This window comes from Corythoichthys intestinalis, chromosome 13, assembly GCF_030265065.1.
Source record: "Corythoichthys intestinalis isolate RoL2023-P3 chromosome 13, ASM3026506v1, whole genome shotgun sequence".
NCBI lineage: Eukaryota > Metazoa > Chordata > Actinopteri > Syngnathiformes > Syngnathidae > Corythoichthys > Corythoichthys intestinalis.
The window spans coordinates 17,795,321-17,818,209 of NC_080407.1; the positions used below are offsets into that span (position 1 = coordinate 17,795,321).

At 40.1% G+C, this 22,889-nt stretch overlaps 2 protein-coding genes across 4 annotated transcripts in view; one reads left to right on the forward strand and one right to left on the reverse strand.

The window, feature by feature from the left end:
- The window catches only part of LOC130929264 (ubiquitin carboxyl-terminal hydrolase 15-like), a 114,892-nt gene that overhangs the window by 47,170 nt on the left and 44,833 nt on the right, over positions 1-22,889 (reverse strand). For all 3 annotated transcript variants that reach the window (XR_009066847.1, XM_057856337.1, XM_057856336.1), the window contains one exon: positions 38-97. Coding sequence is in view for 2 of the 3 variants with exons in the window: in XM_057856337.1 (XP_057712320.1) it covers positions 38-97 (60 nt within the window). In the remaining variant the exon portion in view is untranslated. The remainder of the gene's footprint in view (positions 1-37; positions 98-22,889) is intronic.
- Positions 5,797-19,958, forward strand: LOC130929266 (protein phosphatase 1H-like). The gene is made up of 10 exons (XM_057856340.1): positions 5,797-6,301; positions 9,626-9,815; positions 10,043-10,417; positions 10,495-10,607; positions 10,687-10,771; positions 12,351-12,469; positions 12,541-12,604; positions 13,801-13,908; positions 13,979-14,130; positions 19,176-19,958. The coding sequence occupies exons 1-10, from the start codon at positions 6,066-6,068 to the stop codon at positions 19,321-19,323; spliced, it is 1,590 nt and encodes a 529-aa protein (XP_057712323.1). The 5' UTR covers positions 5,797-6,065; the 3' UTR covers positions 19,324-19,958.

A 22,889-nucleotide genomic window follows, 5' to 3' on the forward strand; every position in this document is an offset into this window, starting at 1 on the left:
TTGGGTTCTAAAACCAATGTTTTTCGGGGGGTTTTACCTGAGAACATTTGGTGTCACAGTTCTTCTCCACCTCTGTGTGTTGTGTAGAAGCTCCATCCTGGAACATAATGAGCAAGTAAACCCAAAGTATCATCTCCACAGCAAAAATTCTACTCTGGACTCCTTCCCGCTGATTTATATGATGTGGGATGTTGATGTCTACATCTACTGTGATGAACTAGTCAGGAAAGAAAAGCCTGATGGTGAGTATCTTTATCACGGGGGGCGGAGCTTGAGGGATAAGTATCTGTTTCAGGTATGTAAAATTATAGGGATTTACTTAGTTGTGACTCACAATATGACCACAATGTACAAATAATAATAAATAATAGTTTTCTTCAATGTCCAATCGCAATGTGTCTTAACTAGTTAACAACTAATTGATCATGTCGATTGATTCATCAACTCACCATAGCTACCCTACTATAAAGTCATCATGCATTTTGTGCACAAGTAAATGACCCAACTAGAAAGTTCTCCAAACAAACTTTTATTACATTTTGACAATCTGTGTTGTAAAAATATCACACAACAATCGAACCATAGACATGATGCATTTTTCCTTAACAGGAAACAAAAGTAGCATTTACTGGAAATCCTGTTATTGACATGAATGAAACTTGAAATAAAGCAAACAGGTAAAACCCTTTTCAGGTGTGTCTTTTGTTTTTTTGTCCTGGAGCTAATTTTGCATCTGTTCATCCAGATTTGTAATCATTTCCTTTATCTGATGAAGGGCATTTAGGGAGGATATGAAAATGGCGCCCTCTGCAGGACATGGGGTGTATTGCATCTTTTTGTAAATAAGTGACGTAATGACATAAATCGATCGTCAGGCCTTTAGAAAATGTTATTTTTACGATTTTTCTCAAAAACAATCAGTGAGGATCCTATATATTTTTTGGTGTTATTTTTTTATTTTGATTACTTGTAGATATAACGAAACTGGTGCCGGAACGCAAAGTACATATGACAGCGCGGGGATGACGAGACGGGCACAGGTCCCGGAAAATACGCAGAAAATGGTGCTGAAAACAACACCCAAATGCCCACTTGTCATGCTTTGGGACTTTCAGAAAATATCCATGGTATAAATGTTATTACAACAATTTACAATTATTTAGGCTATACTCTGCACAGCACATGCAATTGCCCACATAACCACAGGAGGGACTTACAGTACACAGTCAGCAATTAGTTATTATGCTAGCAAAGCTAAGCTATCAATTATTTTAGAAGTCGAATAACTGAACTAGTTTGGTCGAATAATCGGATAAGGAAAATAAAAAAAAAATTAAAATACCGGAGCTGAGCCTCAAACGGTATAAAAAATAAATAAATGAGGATCTGAGTACAACAAAGGAACAATTGGCTAACTTACTTTGCAAAAGTCCGCTAGCTTAAATGCTATAAATGCTAACTTTTTTTTTTTTTTTTTTAACAATGCTTTTAACGGATGGCTCAAACACATATTCCAACACAAAAAAAAACCGACTAAATATACCTGCTAACTAAATTAAGAATTTAAAAAAACATTAGCGCAAACAAAAACTTCGCTTATGTTGGTCTTAACAGGGAGCAGCTGGATTCAGCCATGTGAAATTAGTTATGTCATATACACTGTTGCCACTAGAGGGCAGTGTATCCATCCAAATCACTAAAACTAAAATGCAAACAATTTCAAAACAAACCATTACAACGCCACTTTAATTAAACGAATATTCGAAGCATCAAAATTTGATTCAATCTTTTTATAATTGAATTAGGGCTGCAGCTATCGATTATTTTAGTAGTCGATTAATCGATGAACTTGTTAGCTGGAATCATCCAGTAATCGGATAAGGAACATAAAAAATTAAAATACCTGAACTGAGCCTCAAACGGGATAAATTAAAAAAATGAGGAGTTAAGTAAAAACTAACTGATGGACATTAACAACGATTAAAAACGTACATGTAAACAAGCGTTAGCGTCTTTCAAATTGAAGCTAACAGACGCACACTCCCCCTAACAAAAACACATCACGATTGCCATGATTATTTGTAGATATAACGAAACTCACTTTAAAACTTACCATGGGCAGAGTCGTGTGCATCCTTGTCGCATGACATGCGGCAGAACTATGGTGCACTGACTAAGCCTTGTACCAAGTCAAGTACTGGATGATAAGAGTTTGCTAGTGCAGTTTGCCGAAGCATACAGCGAGTCAATTTCTCCTATCCAATAGTTTATTTAAGTGGTGTCATAATAACAACCTAAAGACCAGTGCTTAATTTGTAAATCATAAGGTGCCGGAACGCAAAGTACACATGGCAGCGCAGGGATGACGAGACGAGCACAGGTCCCGGAACATACGCAGAAAATGGTGCTGAAAACAACAAGCAAATGCCCACTTCAAATGCTGTGGGACTTACAAGCCTCAATTTCAGAAAATATCCATGGTATAAATGTTATGACAACCATTTTAATTATTGAGGCTATACTCTGCATAGCACGGGCAATTGCCCACATAAACACAGGTGGGACTTACAGTACACAGTCAGCAATTACTTTCTCAACAGGTCTAACTTGTAAAACATAAAAATTACAAATCAGAGATTACAATAAATAACCCATCCTTTTGAGAGTTTCATCCCCCCAGTCTTCTCTAAACCCCAAAGTTCCCACTGCCTTACAAATTGTGCAGCCCAAACCCGAATTTCCCATAAGAGTACTGGCCTGTTGCTCCAGCTGTTGGTGGTCTACCTGGCGGACTGCTGGCCCCCACTCCGGGTGGCACTGAACCTGACCAGCTGCTGCCAAGGTAGCAGCCTCCTGCCCCTGCTTGGCTCTCTGTCCGTGAACCTGTAAAACTGTTTTGCCCTCCTAACTACCAACACCTGTGTCATGATTAGCTGTCATATTAAGCCTACCGAGGCGGTTGACACCAGGTCAGTAGACAAGATTGATAGCCTCTAGTGGCAAGGAGTAATATTACAAATAATAAACCAAACCAGGAATATGGCTCATACATATGGCATAGCATACACGTGCTAATGTAGAACATGCCGTTGATTTTCGACGTTAGCGTCGCCACTTGTTGCGCCAATGTCACATCCAACACTAGAAAGAAGTAGTTCACTTAAGAAAATGCATGTACTGTCATTTTCCCACTACAAGGCGCATCTGACTATAAGCCGCCATCCACCAAATCTGACACGAAAATGGCATTTGTTCATAGATAAGCCGCACTGGACTATAAGCCGCAGCTGTCCTCACTGTATTATGGAATATTTACGCCAAAAGATATTAACCGGTAACATTTTGACAGCGGCATCATAAGACCAAATGAACCACAATGAAGCTTTGAACCAATTGGCTACAAAGCTTCATGCTTCAAGGGAGCAGTGATAGCCAAATGAAGCTTCAAGAAGCTTCATTTGGCTATCACTGCTTCCTTGGGGGAGACACTCAACCTCTGCCTCCACCTGCTGTCAACACTGTTGTTGTCCAACATGCCTCCGAGCATGCATTGCAGCGCTCCAGATATAAATATCAATCAAAATTCATGTTTTGTGCAAATTTATACAGTTACTGTTCTAGTTGTTTCATTAATTTCTAGTTATGGTATTTGGTAATACTCTATTTGGCAGTGGCGCCACAAGACTGTCATTAGCCAATCATAATTATGACATACTATTATGAGCATTCATGAATGCTTATACAATATGTCATTTCGTGTTATCCGGCAAATTATCTCGCTTTTGAGTAGAGGTAAAAGATCCGAGCTGGACATAAATGGAGTTAGTAACAAAATTTGCCGGATGACACTTCATGACATAAGCATTCAGTAATGGTCATGATACTGTCATGTCATAATTATGACGGTTTTATGACTGTCAAATGACGTCGCTGTCAAATATAGTGTTACCAAATACCATAACCAGCATGTGTTACCTATTAACACAAATAAATCAACATATAAGCCGTACAGGACTATAAGCCGCAGGATTCAAAACGAAGGACAAAAGTATTCAGAAAATGACGGTAAACTGTTTAACATAAATCAAAGTACTCTGCTGCCACCACTGTTGTTGTCCAACATGCCTCCTTGCATGCATTGCAGCGCTCCAGATACAGATATCAATCAAAATTCATGTTATGTGCTAATTTATACAGTCACTGTTCAAGTTGTTTCATAAATTGCTAGTTATGTTATTTGGTTACACTCTATTTGACAGTGGCGCCATAAGACTGTCATTAGACAATCATAATTATGACATGATATATGCTTATACCAGATGTCATTTAGTGTTATACGGCAAATTATCTCACTTTCCGTCGCGCTGCAATGCATGCTAGGAGGCATGTATTACCTATTAACGCAAATAAATCAACAAATAAGCCGAAAATTACAGTAAACCATTTAACGTAAAACAAAAACAAGACTAATGAACATACAACTGCACGAGTCACAACTTCCCGAGTCATACCTGTTGTGGGCGAGTCACGCCGAGTCGAGTCACGAGCTTATGTCGAGTCGAGTCATAAGGTTATGCCAAGTCGAGTCGAGTCATACGGTTATTTCGACTTGAGTCAAGCCGAGCGGAGTCAAAGGTTGTAAAGACAAGTCTTGTCAAGTCAAGCGAATGTCGAGTCGCGTCACAGAGCCAATCTACGATCCAAGTTTTTCGAGTCAGCATCAAGAGTCTCCAGTTATTGCCTCACAAGTCGAGTCTTGGACCCTCACAGCTAGAGGGAGTCAAGTCGGAGTTGAGTTGCGAGTCATCAAATTTGCAACTTGAGTTGACTTGAGTTCAACTGTCTGCTAATGAATGAACATGCAAATAGTTTTTAAACTAGTTTCTTAAAGTGATAGCCAGGGGTGAAAATGGCTCGAATTTATGACTTATAACTTTAAATAAGGCAAACAGGTATAACGCTTTTCAGGTGTGTCTTTTTCTTTGTCCTGGAGCTAATTTTGCATGATGTTTATCCACATTTGTAATTATTTCTTTTATTTGATTAAGTGCATTTAGGGAGAATGTGAAAATGACGCCCTCTGCCAGGACGTGAAGTGTATTGCAGCTTGTGAATAAATGACGTAATGACATAAATCGATCGTCAGGCCTTAATAAAATGTTATATTACAGATTTTTTCTGAAAAAAGTATCCTCTATATTTCTTGTTTTTATTATTTTTGCATCGACTTCTAAACAACAGGTTAATTTGTATCCTTTTTTTTTTTTTTTTTTTTTTTTCAAGAAAGGTGCAAATGACATCTCTTAAATGTCATGTAAAATCACCGTCCAAAACCAAATGTTCGTCCATTTCTATGCACCATCGACGAGGATTTATCTTCAACCTTCTGTCAGCTGCTGTAAAGTGCTCATCCTCTGCACGCTGCAAAAAATGACCCACACACACAAAAAAAAAAAAGCTGTGTGCGCGTCAGAAAACAATAGGAAGCCAACACATGAATGTGTGAATTCTACTTGTATGCACACTGTCATTATTGCATGCACATGATTATATCAAGCCTCTGGCTGTCAAAAGACGTCCAATTATTTTGAAGTGGATGCACAGGCAGATATGAGAAGCACGAGTATAGATGTTTTAAATGGACTGATTTGAGGAGAGGTTGCTTTCTATTTACAAGAAGGAACCTGAGTTGTGATGTCTTTGGAAGGAAATGGTATTTACGTGTTGTGGCACATGACGTAAATAAAAGCAGAGGGAGCATTTTTTGCAGCGTGGTTTTACGGAGGCATCACGTGACCCGCTAATTCCGCGTTCCCGACGCCCGGGATGTTGTCTCCGGCTCTCCATGGAGGTGCGGCCGGCTTTGCTTAAGCCATCCTAGCCGCGATTCCCTTCCCCGGTCCGCGCCGCCGTCGATGCGGCGCTGAGCGAGCGATCGCGCGGCCTCGTTCTCCCGTCGAGCCCTGTCGTCGAGCAGCGCGGCCGAGCTGGGGGGCAATCCGGGGAAAGGGAGCCGCGGCGCCGCGCACCGGCCGCCGGACACTCCGCCGCGACGCACCGCCAACATGCTCACACGAGTCAAGTCCGCCGTCGCCGGCTTCATGGGTGGAATCATCGCCGGCGGCGGGTCCGGCGGAGGTTGCAGCCCCGGCTCGGACCTGCCGCTCAAATTCCCCTATATGAGGCCGGAGTTCCTCGGACTCTCCCCGGATGAGATCGAGTGCTCCGCGGATCACATCGCCCGGCCCATCCTCATCTTGAAGGAGACCAGGAGATTACCTTGGGCTACCGGATACGCAGAGTAAGTCATCTCCCCCAAAAAGGGGTCTTTGCTTTTAGGGATGCATCACAACAATGACCCAGATGGAGCGCATGCGCAAACCTTTGCGGCTCTCTAACATGCACCTGTTGTGTTCTCCTATACGTAACCCTTCACTCCCACTGCACGTCATTTGGCGTGCGTGTTGTATTCAACTGACAGGCTTGTTAAACAAAAAAATAACACTGAAAAGTCAGAACTCTTATTATATTCTAAAATGTCTTCCTTTAGTAACTACCACAGCCAGGGCTGTCAACAGACTTGCAGGGGCCTAGGGACAAGAGACCATTATAGGGCCCCCCCACACCACCCCTGACACCAGTTTGTCACAACAACATACGCAGTACTTTTAACGCTTTGCAAGCAATGACAGTGTAAATTTTCAAATAATTTGAGAAAGACAGATTTAACAGACCGTAATGTGATGTGACACAATATAAACAAATAATTTCCAGCTATGGTCCCATGTAGGCTACAGTACAATACAACTGAGAGTGCTATGCCTGCCTGCGAAGCAACAAAACAGTATAACATCCTGTGCCTGCCCCTTCAACATCCCTGGGGTTATCAAGCCCTCAAACTGTGATGCGCCCAGATTTTTTGACAGCAAAGTCACTTATAACCAGGGCTGTCAACAGACTTGCAGGGGCCCGGGGACAAGAGAGCATTAGAGCATTATAGGGCCCCCTACCCCACCCGTCACCGGCAAGCAAGCAATGACAGTGTAAATTTTCAATGATTTAATTTGAGAAGGACAGTTAAATTTAACAGACTGTAATTTGATGTAAACAAACAATTTCCATCTATTGTACCATGTAGACTACAATACAATACAACTGAGAGTGCTATGCCTGCCTTCGAAGCAATAAAACAGTATAACTAAACATCTTGTGCCTGCCCCTTCCACATCCCTGGGGTTATTAAGCCCTCAGTGATGCACCTAGATTTTTTGACAGCAAAGTCATTTATAACATCAATGAAATCCAGTTTTTGAGCAAGCTCACGCTCAATGGAGAGCATGGCTAGGTTGTTAAGCCTGCCCTGTAATATGGATTCGTATTAGCTTTTGCTATAATAGACAGTGGGTTATGGTTTTTTTCCCCATTAGCCTTAATGTAGCAAATCTAACTTTTGCAGTGTTTAATATAGCTGTGTTTCCTTTTTTGTTTTTAATGTATTAACTTTTGTGCTACAACGATTAATCGATTAACTGGAGTATTCGATTAGAAAAAAGATATTTGAATTAAATTTTGTTGCTTCGAGTATTTGTTTAATCAAAGTGTCCTTGTAATGGTTTATTTTGAAAGTGTTTACATTTAGATTATTGATTAGGGTGGATACATTGCCCTCTGGTCTGCCTCATTTCACATGGCTGAATCCAACTGCTCCCTGTTAAGACCAACGTAAGCTAAGTTTCTGTTTGGGCTAATGTTTTTTAATGAATTCGTAATTTAGTTTCTATTTAGCTGTTTTTTGGTGGGAATATGAGTCCGAACCATTTGTTAAGAGCATTGGGGGAAAAAAGTTAGCATTTCATAGCACTTAAGCTAGCGGACTTTTGCTGTGTAAGTTAGCCAATTGTTTGTAGCCTTTGTTTCGTTGAAATAAGTCAATGTTTTGGCCACTCTGGTGCGTTTTTTTTTTTTTTGGCTTTGTGCTGCTTTCCTCGCTTGCATACCAAGCGTCCAACATTAAAAAAATCTCCCGAACCCGCCGAACCCATAAAGATTTTCTCCAAACAGTGAATATGACATAACTCATTTAACATGGCTGAATCCAACTGCTCCCTGTTAAGACCAACAAAAGCTAAGTTTTTGTTTGAGTTAATGTTTTTCTTTAAACATTTGTAATTTAGTTTATAGGTATATGAAGCTGTTTTTTGCGGGGATTTGTGTTTGAACTATTTTTTTTAAGTGCACTGTGAAAAAAAAAAGTTAGCATTTAAGCTAGCGGACTTTTGCTATGTAAGTTAGGCAATTGTTCTTGTGGGGCTCAATTCAGGTATTTAATAGATTTCATACTGTATTGACGGGACACAGGGTGCGGATAGCTAAATATAGACAAAAATTCGCCATAGTTTCAGTCATAAGTTCACAATGTGTGACATTTTCTTATCATATGCGTAGTTAGCACGCATTTTAGCAGTGTTTGATAGTTTCACTCATGTGACGTGCTGCGCCCACCGTAAGCGTGTGCCCATTGTAGGCTCCTTTTGTGAAATGTGTCAGGTACTGCTTGGTAAGTTTTGCCTTAGCCCTTAAAGGTTTGCGATAAGTGATAATCACACACTAAACTAACTTGTAGTTAGCATAGCGTTTGTGTTAGCATTAGTATTTTGCGTGGTGAGTGTCTTCTTCTGGAAAACGTTTTACATACAGTTCGTGGCGTCCATGTGAGTTTAATTAATTGCAAATAATTGTTTTCCTGCTGAGTGTGTTTTATCATCATGAAGATGGTGACGTCCTTGTGGACTACAATTATGTGCTCGTCTATCAATGTGAAAACTTATTGATTTATTCGTGGTCTAAAACTTTTGAAGTTTATTGACGAAAATATTTTGAGAATTGTAGACTAAAACTAGACGAAGACAAACACATTTTGAAAAGATGAAACTATGACTAAGACTAATAAGTGTTTTCGTCCAAGAGACCCAGTCTAAAATGAAAATTAAAAGGGCTGCCAAAAAAACACACTGTTCAGTAGCAAAATTAGTGGTGTGTTCCCCACCTCTACAACATTGGCGTCTTTTTAAATTACTTACAGTGGCTGCTGCTGGCCGAAAAAAACTTCCAATATTCCTACTCTTCGAAGGGGGTGGAAGAGGCACAGGGTGGGTCGAGTCATCAGCCAATGAAACGTGCATTTGAGGTGGGAGGGGGGTGGACCGGCACATTCAGCAAGTCCCAATGCAAACCTACGCCCTTGGCACATACACTGTGAGTGAGCTAAAAGATTAAGAATTATATTTTCGACAATGACAAGGTCCCTGATGTCACATTTTTACTGTAAAATCAAAAGAATTTGGAAGCTCCACAATCGTCCAAACATTCATGAAGTATTCGGTTCATTTGTCCGTCTGACAATGTGTTGACATTATGTAACCGCGCATATATTGTCGCATCAACCCCACGCATCTGTGAGTCGGATGCTGCCGAGCACAAAACAACCCACAGTCGGCGTCTAAAAATAGTCATGCTAATTTCTCTCACAGCTTCCAGAGATGTCTGATTAGAAGCTCACTTTGATGTCATTTTTTTCCATTTCCATTTACCGCTTGACTATCACATAAAATGTTTTTTCCTTCAGGGTGATTAACGCTGGGAAGAGCGCTCTGAACGAGGATCAGGCCTGTTGTGAAGTGGTGGTAGTGCGGCGTCGGCCGATGAGCTATTGCCCACCTTCAACGCCTAGCAAAACCCCGACGGCAAAGAGACGCAACTCCCTGCCCAACGGCGACGGTCCAGGGCTTCGCTTGGATCACAGCAAGCTTGGGGAGGTACGACTATGTTCATTAGTTGACAGATTACAACAATATTTTGAGGTCCAAAAATTGGGTTTTGTAAGGTTTAAGACCAATTTGAATGAAGGAAAATGGAGAGTAGCAATGGGATGAAAATTGAGCCCTGAGGGACACCACACGGAGTTAAGCTAATTAATTCCATTGAGGTTTTTGGGATCATTATTGGACAGAAGTGCTTATTGTTGGACCTATTGTATTTCTAGGACAATGAGGGACTTGTGTTTCATTATTGGGCCTTGTTTGACGGCCATGCCGGTTCCGGCGCCGCCGTGGTTGCCTCCCGCCTGCTTCAGCACCACATCGCCTGCCAGCTGCAGGCAGTCATCGAGATCTTGCACAACCTGACATCTCTGCCGCCCACCATCTTAGGCGAGGAGCCCGATGCCAACAACCCCTATTTACAGGGCAACACGCCGGCTGCCCAGCGCTCCCTGACGCGGGCGGCATCGCTACGGGGTGCGGCCGGGACGCCGGCTTCTCCTAGCAGCACGCCACCGCCACCACGTTTTTTCACCGAGAAGAAGGTCCAGCATGAGAGCTTGGTGATCGGAGCGGTGGAGAATGCCTTCAAAGAGATGGTACACGCGACGACTGGGGTTGTTTAACATCTCGAACCTTCGTTTTGATGAATCGAATTTGGTCGTTTTCATTTAAGGACGCACAGATCGAGAGAGAAAAGCAGGGCTACAACATCACGGGAGGATGCACGGCTCTCACTGTGGTCTACATGCTGGGGAAGCTGTACGTCGGAAACGCAGGCGACAGCAGGTCGGCGTGCTTTCGGAAGTAGTTTCTTTAGCAGTAGCAATTTTTTATTGAAACGTATTTTTTCTATATATTTTAACAGAGCGATAATTATCAGGAACAACGAGATTGTTCCGATGTCAACAGAATTCACGCCGGAATCGGAGCGCCAGAGGCTACAATTCCTGGTACAACTTTGTTTTGGATATTTTCGAGTAAACCCTTTCAAGGGCTGATGGACTTGGACAATTGCAGTGTAAAATATCATACTGCATCGATGTCAACTCACATGAAATCGTTTCTTTGTTAGCGTTAGGTTTGGAGTAGGGCTGCAGCTATCGGTTATTTTAGTAGTCAATTAATCTATCAACTAGTTAGTTCGAAAAATCATGTCGTTGGATTAGGAGCATTTGAACAATTGGCTCACTTGCATAGCAAAGTCCGCTACCTTAATGAAAACACCCCAGAACGTCTGCAGTAAATTCAGTGTGACTAATCACATGGAATGTATACAGACCATTATAGAAGTACGGACACACTTATTTGAATATAGACTGGAAATATGCACACTAAACACATTTGAATTAGGATTAAGCGAACATTTCGAATTAAGTAGTGATGTGACGACAGTGCATTTCCTCCCACTGATAACATGCAGGACTCCCACAGTGGCAGTACTGGCGGGCTTGTCCTGCCCACTTAGCAGGGCAGATCGCTTTCCCAACAGCGACCTCGCCATCAGGCTCAACTGGCTCCAGGTGTATGCTTAAATGCTATAAAATGCTTTTTTTTTTTTTTTTCCAATGCTTATAACAAACACATATTCCCACAAAATGGCTAAATATAGCTATAAACTAAATTCCAAATGCATTAAAAAACATTAACACAAACAAAAACTTACCTAATGTTGGTCTTAACAGGGTGCAGCTGGATTTAGCCATGTTAAATGAGTTGTCATATTCACTGTTGCCCCTAGCGCAGTGTATCCACCCAAAATTTTTAAAAAAAATTCATGCAAACACTTTCAAAACAAACCATTGCAATGCCACTCTAATTAAACGAATATTCGAAGCAACAAAATTTGATCCAATTTTTTCCTAATTGAATTAAGTCTGCACCTATCGATTATTTTAGCAGTCGATTAATCGATGAAATAGTTCGAATAATCGAGTGATCAGATCAGGAACATAATTAAAATACCTGAGCTGAGCTTCAAACCGTATAAATAAATAAATGAGGATCTAAGTACAACAACTTGGCTAACTTACATAGCAAAAGTCAGGCTAGCTAAAATGCTAAAAATGCTAACTTTTTTTTTTTTTTTTTTTATGCTCTTAACTCATTCAACCACATATTCCCACAAAAAAATTGGCTAATTATACCTATAAACTCAATTACGAATGCGTACAAAAACATATTAGCTCAAACAAAAACTGACCTAATGTTGGTCTTAACAGGGAGCGGCTGGATTCAGTCATGTCAAATGAGTTATGTCATATTCACCGTTGCCACTAGAGCGCAGTGTATCCACCCAAATCAATAAAACTAAATGCAAACACTTTCAAAACAAACCATGAGAATCCCACTCTAACAAATATTCGAAACAGCAAAATTTAATTCGAAGCTTCTATTTAATCGATTAATCGTTGCAGCACTAGTTTGAAGTTTCCGTCACTTCCAAAGATGGATATATCTGTCTAGTTATAGTTAAAAGACAAATCTCCTCATTTTTGGGGTTTTTTTTGGGTTGAACTGTGATCATTCTAGGGTTTCATGCAGCCTCACCTTTTGGGAAACGAGTTCACGCATCTGGAATTCCCACGAAGGGTTCAGCGGAAGGAGGTCGGAAAGCGAATGCTCTACAGGGACTTCACCATGAACGGATGGTTCGGCGACATCATCGCTTCAACTACATGTGTAATTTAAAGTATTTCATTGAACTCTCGCTGTGAAACAGGGCGTACAAAACCGTCGAGGATGAAGACCTGAAGTTTCCGCTCATCTACGGCGAAGGGAAAAAGGTCAGCTTAGCTCTGGCGTTTAGCCTTAAAGGGAACCACGGATAAAAAGACATGTAATTCTTAAAAGATAAATGTTAGTACAAGTAATGATAATTTGATATTAAAACCCCTCTTAATGTTTTCGTTTAATAAATCTTGTAAAATTTTCAATTAAAAAAAAACTAGTAGCCCGCCATTGTTTTTGATGTCACAGGGCCACGCTGCCTGATTTCAGTCACTCTAACTATGTAAGGTAGTGATTTAAATACACAAGGTGTCAACGGCGGGTTTTACGTTAATAAGACATCAAGCCAATGAGTGCGTTTTGTCCCTCGACTGACACCGTACCTCTGTTTTTTTTTTTGTTTTTTTTTTGAGACCGGGTCTATTGTAATTCACGTTCATTTGAGTGTTGTCTTCACAAGACTCCTGAAAATGACCCCCAGCATCATAGTTTGTGTATTGTGACTAAATATTGCCATCGAGTGTATTTGTTGACCTAAAGGAGTTGCTAAAATGTTTAAATATAGTTTGGCCAAAGTCTGAGTAAGTTTTATGTGTATTTTGCGCATCTATTTTGATTGTGAATGCCAGTTCTCTTTGTATTGTTGTGTTAACTGTGTGAGAATAGGTCCTCAGTAATACAGATTGAAGCACTTTTCTTCTTGGTGACATTTTTTGAGAAATATGAGTATTAGTTTTGTAGTATTTTCACGATATGATACTTACTGTATGTATGTTGTTAAAGAGTTGCCAAAGCTTATGCCAATAAACGGCACGGTCCGAGCTACAAATCTGAATGCCTGTGTCCACTCTCCTTTCTCTCTCCCACTGTGGATTAAGGAAACTACAGCGTCAGTCAAGGGAAAAAAAAACTCACTCATTGGCTTGATCCCTAATTAATGTAAAACTCGCCAGACACCTTGTGGCATATTTGAATCACTACCTTACATAATTAAAGAGTGACACTTTTTTTTTTTTTTTTTAAGTGACGGGCAGCGTGGCCCTGTGATGTCACCGGCCTGCGACGTCAACAACAATGGCGACCTACTAGTTAAAATAACTTTACAAATTGTATAAAAACGAAAACATTAAGAGGGGTTTCAATATCAAATTATAATAACTCATAATAACGTTTATCTTTTAAGAACTACAAGTCTTTCTATCCGTGGATCCCTTTAAAGCTCAGATTGACGGAAAAACTGTTGCTTTTCCAGGCGCGGGTGCTAGCCACTATCGGCGTCACACGCGGTTTAGGCGACCACGACCTAAGAGTTCACGACTCCAACATCTACATCAAGCCATTTCTGTCCTGCCTTCCTGAGGTAGGCACTTGTGGGGAAAATGACTGGAAATGTTGGCGAGATTAGAGAATGAACACACGTAATTTTGCAGGTGAAGGTGTACAACCTCACTCAGTACGAGCACGGCGCGGATGACGTACTGGTGATGGGCACGGACGGACTTTGGGACGTTCTGTCTAATCAGGAAGTCGCCGAGGCTGTCTCGACTTTCCTCGCTAACTGCGATCCAGATGATCTTCACAGGTCGGACATGTTTTTTTAAGCGTACCTCGTGTAGGGGTGTGACTATACATTGAAAAGGTGGAATATCGCGATAATTTTTAGCCAGCTCCAACAAGAATCGATAAACAGGTAGTCCCCAGGTTATGACGTATTCGTCTTACGTGATTAGGACACTGGAATCTTGTCTGCTATTTTGTCTCCAGTAACTTTTTGCACCTCACAGTCCCGTAATTTTCACACTATAAGCCGCCACTTTGTTCCTTCATTTTGAATCCTGCGGTTTATAGTCCAGTGCAGTTTATTGATTTAGCACTTGCCTCCTAGCATGCATTGCAGCGCTATAGATGTAAATCATCAAAATTCATGTTCTGCGCTAATTGTTTTTTCAGTTACTGTTCCAGTTGTTTTATAAATTGCTTGTTATGGTATTTGGTAACAGTTTACTTGACAGCGGCGTCATAAGACTGTTATAAAACCATCATAATTGATCTTTTACATCCATTCAAAAGTGAGATAATTTGCCACATAATACGAAATAACATCTGTTATAAGCTGATCCAATGACCCGGCCCGACGAAAACCCGACAAACCGGCCAAAAGGCAAAACTCCGCGCGCTCATCTTAGTCTTAACCCCTTGTACTGACTCAAATTTGAAAGCTAGAAAAAGGCTTCGAAGCAAAAGTTGACAATTTATTCAGGTCGACAGTGATGAAACGGCTAGGCGAGACAGAAACAGACTCATGCGAGGAGGCAGAGTCATTCCAAGGTCACCATATAACCCTTTAATGCCTGCAATATGAAGCAATTGTCACAGAATCCCAAAATTTGAAAAATAAGGTCTTAATGAAACCTTTTTTTCAAATTTGTAAAAAAGAAAAAAATTATATGTGTAATAAGCGCTCTAACATCTATAACCCTTGCTAAATCCTGTTTTTTTTTTTCTCATGGAACCTGCAGATGCATGAGTTGACTTGCATCCATTATTTTTTTTAAAGAAAGATATTTCAAAATTCTGAATTAGTCTCAAAATCATGAAATTCTAAGTGCATTAAATGTGATACATTTGGCAAGAAAGGGATAACAAGTCAACAAAAGGTTCCCGAGAAAAATGACAGGAGGATTCAGGAGTTACTTTTGTCATGGCAACGAGAGTTGTGGATTTTGCCACCTCGGCGTCAAAGGGGCTCTTGGAGTCTTATCACTCGCGTTATCAGTTGGATATCTGGCGTTCTCCGGTGTTCCTTGTGTTGGGACAGGACGTCCCGCCATTTGTTCTGGACTGTCCGGAAGAACTGATTCAGAGAGTTGGTGGTGCAGACGTGGGCTTGTCGATGTCTTGCCTCATCAGCGTCAATCTTGCTCAGTCAGTTGCATGACGCACACGTTGGACTTCCGTGATAAGAAGGCGTCATGTATCTATTATGCTCTATATTCTGCTTGTTTTCCTTAAACTATGGATTAAGTGCTATTTATTTTATCTTGGGTGTGTTAGAGTAATACAGTCGATCTGTAAATACGAGAAAAGATACTATTCACTTCAAAGCATGAATGCTCATGACAATGTCATAATTATGATTGTCTATTGACAATCTTATGGCGCCACTGTCAAAGTGTTACCAAATACCATAACCAGCAATTAATGAAACAACTGGAACAGTAACTGAAGAAATAATTAGCACGGAACATGAATTTTGATTGTTATTTACATCTGTAGCGCCGCAATGCATGCTAGGAGGCATGTTGGACAACAACAGCTGTCTAATAAAGTGTTACCAATTAATATCTTTGGTGTAAATATCCCATAATACAGTGAGGAAAGCTGCGGCTTATAGTCAAGTGCGGCTTATCTCTGAACACATGCTGTTTTCGTGTCACATTTGGTGGGTGGCGGCTTATAGTCAGGTGCGCCTTATAGTGCGAAAATTACAGTATATTATTTTTTTCATATTTTAATAAGACGTGATATGTCCTCACTCAACGTGAAGTTGTTCAACTTGACAGTAAACAAAGGCAATTGTGCTTTCTGAAGGTTTTTACTTCCTTCACTTTTGACAATTTGTAAAGCTGTGACACACATATGTACACTTGACACAAAATAATTGGTGTTCAAAAGTCAATCTAGTCTGATTAATATGTAAATTTAGTAGATTAGCCTAATTCGCCTCACAAAAATCCGCTAGTTTAAATGTTACGAATGCTAACGTATTTACAATTCTTCAATCAAATCGCTCACACATAACTCCACAAACTGTACCTCTAAACTTAATTGCAAATGCATACACAAAAATATATTAGCTGAAACAACTTACAGCCTGATGTGGGCCAAATCAGAGTACAGCTATCCTTTACCAATGTCAGACGTCGAGGTCTGGTTCTCGGTCATACAAGGCATTCCAGCCGACGCTGCCACCAGAGGGCAGTGTATCCTCCATCATTTATGATTTACAAAAATGCAACATTTGTGGACTTTTTGGATAGTTATTTTGAGATTTAGGGGTACTTAAATGGTTAAATAGACCTACACAGAAAGGGTTACATCGCCAGCGTAGGAACGGAACTCCTTTGTAACCGGGGACTACCTGTCTCCATTGACTTCACTATCAGTTGAAGGGTCACGGGGCCGATCCGTAGGGGGCCTATTTTAGAAAACTCAAAATATTTTCAAAACCAAAGCGACTAGCACCCTAAAACCAAAACAGGCACCTCCCTTAGGCATATATGAGTCTCTATGAGCAGCGGCATCAACAACTTCAAAGTCATTCCATAATAAAATCCTGATTATTTTTTATATAAGTATAACAAAACTTAAAATGGCTATAAAATTCTCAGATTTTATTCAAGATGCACAAAAATCACCAAATACAGAGACAGTCGCCTATATTGTCAGGATCAAGAGCAATATTTGGCAAAGATAAGTTTTTGCCAGAAACAGTAATAATAATAGAAGACATACAAAATCGTACATGGCGGCCGTCACAAAGCAAAGAGCTTTTTAAGTTGAAAGTTCTTGTAAATAAATGCTGATATCGTGCAATTTCTATAGATATGAACTTAAAACAGTCTAGATTTTTGGTTAAAAGCAGAAAACGGGCAGTTATCGTTCATTTTACATCAATATTTCAAGCAAATGTTACGCGATTGTGTAGAGATACAAAATCCAACATGGCGGCCTTCACAAAACAGAGCTTTCACTTGAAAATTCTTGTGAATAAATGCTTAAATCGCGCAATTTTTAGAGATATGAACGTAAAACAGTCTAGATTCATGGTGAAAATCAAAAAACGGGCAGTTATGGTTCATTTTACGATAACATTTCAAGCAAAAGTTACGGTATTGTGTCATCCAACATGGCGGCCGTCATGAAACAAAGCTTTTTCAGTTGAAAATTCTTGTAAATAAATGCTTAAATCACGAAACTTCTATAGATATGAACGTAAAACAGTCTAGTTTCTTGGTTAAAAGCAACAAACAGGGCAGTTATCATTCGTTTTACGTCAATATTTCAAGCCAAAGTTACGAAATCATGTCATCCAACATCGCGGCTGTCACTAAACAAAGAGCTTTTTAAGTTGAAAATTCTTGTAAATAAATGCTTAAATCACGAAACCTCTATAGATATGAACGTAAAACAGTCTAGTTTCTTGGTTAAAAGCAACAAACGGGCAGTTATCATTCGTTTTACGTCAATATTTCAAGCCAAAGTTACGAAATCATGTCATCCAACATCGCGGCTGTCACTAAACAAAGAGCTTTTTAAGTTGAAAATTCTTGTAAATGCTTAAATCGCGCAATTTCTATAGAAATGAACGCAAAACAGTCTAGATTCTTGGTTTAAAGAAAAAAACGGGCAGTTATCGTTCATTTTACGTCAATATTTCAAGCAAAAGTTACACGATTGTGTAGAGATACAAAATCCAACTTGGCGGCCTTCACGAAACAAAGAGCTTTTTAACTTGAAAATTCTTGTGAATAAATGCTAAAATCGCGCAATTTCTATAGATATGAACGTAAAACGGTCTAGATTCTTGGTTAAAAGCAAAAAAACGGGCAGTTATCGTTCATTTTACATAAACATTACAAGCAAAAGTTACGGTGTGTATTCCAACATGGCGGCTGTCATGAAACACCTTTTCAAGTTGAAAATTCTTGTAAATGCTTAAATCGCGCAATTTCTATAGATATGAACGTAAAACGGTCTAGATTCTTGGTTAAAAGCAAAAAAACGGGCAGTTATCGTTCATTTTACATAAACATTACAAGCAAAAGTTACGGTGTGTATTCCAACATGGCGGCTTTCATGAAACACCTTTTCAAGTTGAAAATTCTTGTAAATGCTTAAATCGCGCAATTTCTATAGATATGAACGTAAAACGGTCTAGATTCTTGGTTAAAAGCAAAAAAACGGGCAGTTATCGTTCATTTTACATAAACATTACAAGCATAAGTTACGGTGTGTATTCCAACATGGCGGCTGTCATGAAACAGCTTTTCAAGTTGAAAATTCTTGTAAATGCTTAAATCGCAGAATTTCGCTAGAAATGATCGTAAAACAGTTTAGATTCTTGATTAAAAGCAAAAAACTCAGTTATCGTTCGTTTTATGTCAACATTTCAAGCCAAAGTTACACTAATTTCATCCATTGATTTTTTTCCACAACGTTTCATAGTGCATGCATGGCGCTATTTATTAATAATAATTACCTTGAATCCCCGACAAAATCATTCTTGAGACACTCTTGCCTGCTTGTATGCAGTAAAACCTCCGTCCTGTTTCCACCTAAATCCGGCGTTAGAACGCAGCATGTTTGATTTTATCACCGTGAAAGCCAACTCAACGCAATGTCTGTTCTTGTCTTCTTGTCAACTGATGGTGGAGTCTATGATGTATCGTTCAAATCTTCCATGAGAATAGGGTCGACGTTAGCTCACTTGACGGCGCTAAACATCCAATTCATATTGACTGGATTCGATGGAACTGAAACCAGAGCATTCTTGTGGGCATTTAAAGGTCACTTTCTGTGTTTGTCATGAAAAATACATTTCTCTGAATTTTTCTCACTCGTTAGGTATACCATGGCGGCTCAAGATTTAGTCATGCGAGCGCGCGGCGTCCTCAGAGACCGAGGTTGGAGGATCACCAACGAGCGCTTGGGCTCGGGAGATGACATCTCCGTCTTCATCATTCCGCTAATGTATGGCAACCGTCAGCCCTGAGCTGAAAATTCCGCCCTGAATCCCTTTTGCACACATTTCTGTTGGGAGTGATGCGCCAAAAATTTTTTAGGTGCTCTCAAAACTAACCTCAGAATAGCAACTAAGGCCGTTTCGGGCCTAATGTAGCTTTCGAGGTTCAACTTTTGATGCCGTTTCGGCCCTGAGATCCCATGTAAATGTTATACGCTGCATATTAACTCATTGGCTGTCAAACAATGCCAGAGACGCCAACAGTGGCTCTACCAGTTTCACCAATGGCAATGAGACGTCAACAACAATCACATGACTTCATTATACCAATTGATCACGATGGCCTGTTCAAGCACCGAATAATATTAAAGCAACATGAGGTTACTTTTCAGTTTTGGCCGATTTAGCGGCACAGGTGGACAAAAGCTGTAGTGTTTTGCCTACCAACGCACAGTGTTGTAAAAAACGGAGATATGATCCTTGAAATTTCATAATAGGAAATATGTTTTCTCCACGGGAGGGCACTCATGCTCTTTGGACAAATAATGCTTCATGTCTGGAGATTTTTTTACTCTCGATGGAATTCAATGGGTTTAATTTAATATTATAATGCAATAGGTTATAGTACATTGTAATAATAGCAGTCCATGTAGAAAACTTTTTTTTTTAAAAAAATCAAACATGGTAAGCATTTACTCACAATGTTACTGATTACTTGAGTATTCTTTTCACCAAATACTTTTTTTTTTTACTCGTACTTGAGTACATTTTACTTTCTACTTTTACTTTTGAGAATTATTATATTGAAGTAACGCTACTCGAGTAAAAATTTTGGCTACTCTCCCCACCTCTACTGAATACTATACATATACAGTGGTATGAAAAAGTATCTGAACCTTTTGGAATTTCTCACATTTCTGCATAAAATCACCATCAAATGTGATCTGATCTTTGTCAAAATCACACAGATGAAAAAACCGTGTCTGCATTAACTTAAACCACCCAAACATTTATAGGTTTTCATATTTAAAAGAGGATAGCATGCAAACAATGACAGAAGGGGGTAAAATAAGTGAACCCTCTGCCTAAGGAGACAAAGAGCAATTGAAACTTTTTTACCAAACAATTTAAGTCAAGTGTGAGCCCAATCACTCATGAGTGGTTTAAAGCTGCCCTGCCCACTATAAAACACACAACTGGTAAGAACTGTCTTGATGAGAAGCATTGTCTGATGTGCATCATGGCACGGTAAAAAGACTGTTTGAAAACCTGCAATCTAGGATTGTTGATTAGTATAAAGCTGGGAAAGGATCCCAAACCATCTCTAAAAGACTAGATGTTCATCAATCGACAGCCAGAGAAATTGTCTACAAATGGAGAGTTTGGCACTGTTGCTTCTCTCCCAATGAGTGGCATTCCACCAAAGATGACGCCAAGAGTTCAGCGCAGAATACTCAGAAAGGTAAAAAAGAACCCTTAAGTGTCTGCTAAAGAATTACAGAAATTACTGACACTGTCCAATATCTCTGTGCACACATCATTTAAATGTAACACTATGGCCAACAATGATGTTCATGGCAGGACTCCACGGAAGAAGCCACTGCTGTCTATAAAAAACACTGTTGCTCGTTTATTGTTCGCAAAAAGGCACTTGGACACTCCACAGAAGTGTTGGCAAAATATTTTGTGGACTGATGAAACCAAAGTTGAATTATTTGGGCGTAACACAACATTGTGTGGAGGAAAAATGGAACAGATCACTAACAACAACACCTCATCCCCACCGTGAAGCATGGTGGAGGGAGCATTGTGTTTTGGGGCTGTTTTGCTCTCTCAGAGCCTGGACAACTTGCAGTCATTAATGCAGTACTTCTCAAATGGTGGGGCGCGCCCCCCCAGGGGGGCGCAGAGCGATGCCAGGGGGGGCGCGAGTGACCTCGGGGAACTGCTTTTTTTTTTTTGCCGTACTAGAATAAAGTGTACTTGCACATCCACTCCGTGGGTGGCAGTGGCGCTCTCATTTTCAAAGTGCGTGCAGTATTTTTGAAGTAAGCAAGAGCACACGGAAGAGACTCATGCAGAGCTGGACTCACGCAGCGACCCGCTGTCTTCTTCGGTTCTCACGTGTCCGGCCGAGAAGTGCCGTTTTCGGCTTGGGATCGTCACGACCACCGCCCTCACCTACGGTTCTCCCTCGGCCGCCGAGAATGCGCTTTTTTCGGGCCGTTTGCCTTTGACTTTTAATATAGTGGGAAATGAGGAAAGACCACTGTTTACTGAGTCTAAAAATGATTATAGCGGAGAAGCCAAATCAGTTAAGATGCCACTTAAAGACATTAGACCTCAATCTCATTGATAACCCGCTTGATTGTTTTTCAGCGAAAACGTGCCGAATATTGCCAATTGTCACAATCGTCCTGCTTTGTCAGTGTTATATCAGTAAACCAGTGAGCACTGTGGTGAATCAGCGAAAATAAAAACTTTCCTTCTGTCCAAAGACCTTTTCCCCCCTTTCTATTCAGTTTTGTCTTTTTTTCGGTCAAATTTTTTGGCATGTTGTCCTGAAGAGTAAATGTTTCTAATCAATTTGAATTTGTTATTATTTACTGATTTTATTACATTTTATTTTTCAGTATCAAATGGTCAAAAATGTACCTTGAGTGTATTTTTACAGTTTGGATGTGACTTTTTTTATTTTTTTTATTTTTTTTTAACTTCAGGCAAATTGATGCGCGTTAAGTCTTTTCTGTTACAAGCAACACAATGTTAAAAAAGTTATACTTTATTATAAGTTGATCTATGTTACTTTTTTTCTTTAATAGAAAAAAAAGGACACAATGTTAGGCTGAGGCGTACTTATAATAGTAATATAGACGAATGATACTATTTACAGTGGCGGCAGAGAGTTGGGGGGGCGCGAAACATTTACGTCTTCCTTGGGGGGGCGTATCAGAAAATAATTGAGAAGCACTGCATTAATGGAAGAATGAATTCAAAGGTTTATCAGGATGTTTTGCAGGAAAACCTGAAGCTGTCTGCCAGACAGTTGAAGCTGGATGCTGCAACAAGACAATGATCCAAAACACAGTAGTAAATCTTCTTCAGAATGGTTTCAGAAGAACAAAATACATGTTCTGGAGTGGCCAAGTCAAAGTCCAGACTTGAGATGCTATGGCATGACCTAATGACAGTGATTCATGCCAGACATCCCAGGAATCTGACTGAACTACAGCAGTTTTGTAGGGAACAATGTGCCACGATTAGTCCTGATCGATGTGCCAGACTGATCTGCAGCAACAGGAAGCGTCTGGTTGAAGTTATTGCTGCCAAAGGGGGTCCACCTAATATTAAATTTGATGGTTCACTTACTTATTTTTCCTCCTCCTGTCATTGTTTGCATACTATCCTCATCAAAATCTGAAAACCTATGAATGTTTGGGTGGTTTTAGTTCAAGCAGGCACTGTTTTTTCATCTGTGTGATTTTGACAAAGATCAGATCACATAGGATTCCAAAAGGTTGAGATACTTTTTCATACTACTGTATATATAGTTTTGTGCACATGTTCAGTTTGTTTTTGAACTGATTTTAGAGTCG

Bases quoted from the DNA above. Each gene is read 5' to 3' on its own strand.
- LOC130929266 (XM_057856340.1), top strand. From the start codon at position 6,066: ATGCTCACACGAGTCAAGTCCGCCGTCGCCGGCTTCATGGGTGGAATC. The intron at 13,909-13,978 runs GTAGGCACTTGT...GTAATTTTGCAG, and splicing joins TTCTGTCCTGCCTTCCTGAG to GTGAAGGTGTACAACCTCAC. The intron at 14,131-19,175 runs GTCGGACATGTT...CTCACTCGTTAG, and splicing joins GATCCAGATGATCTTCACAG to GTATACCATGGCGGCTCAAG.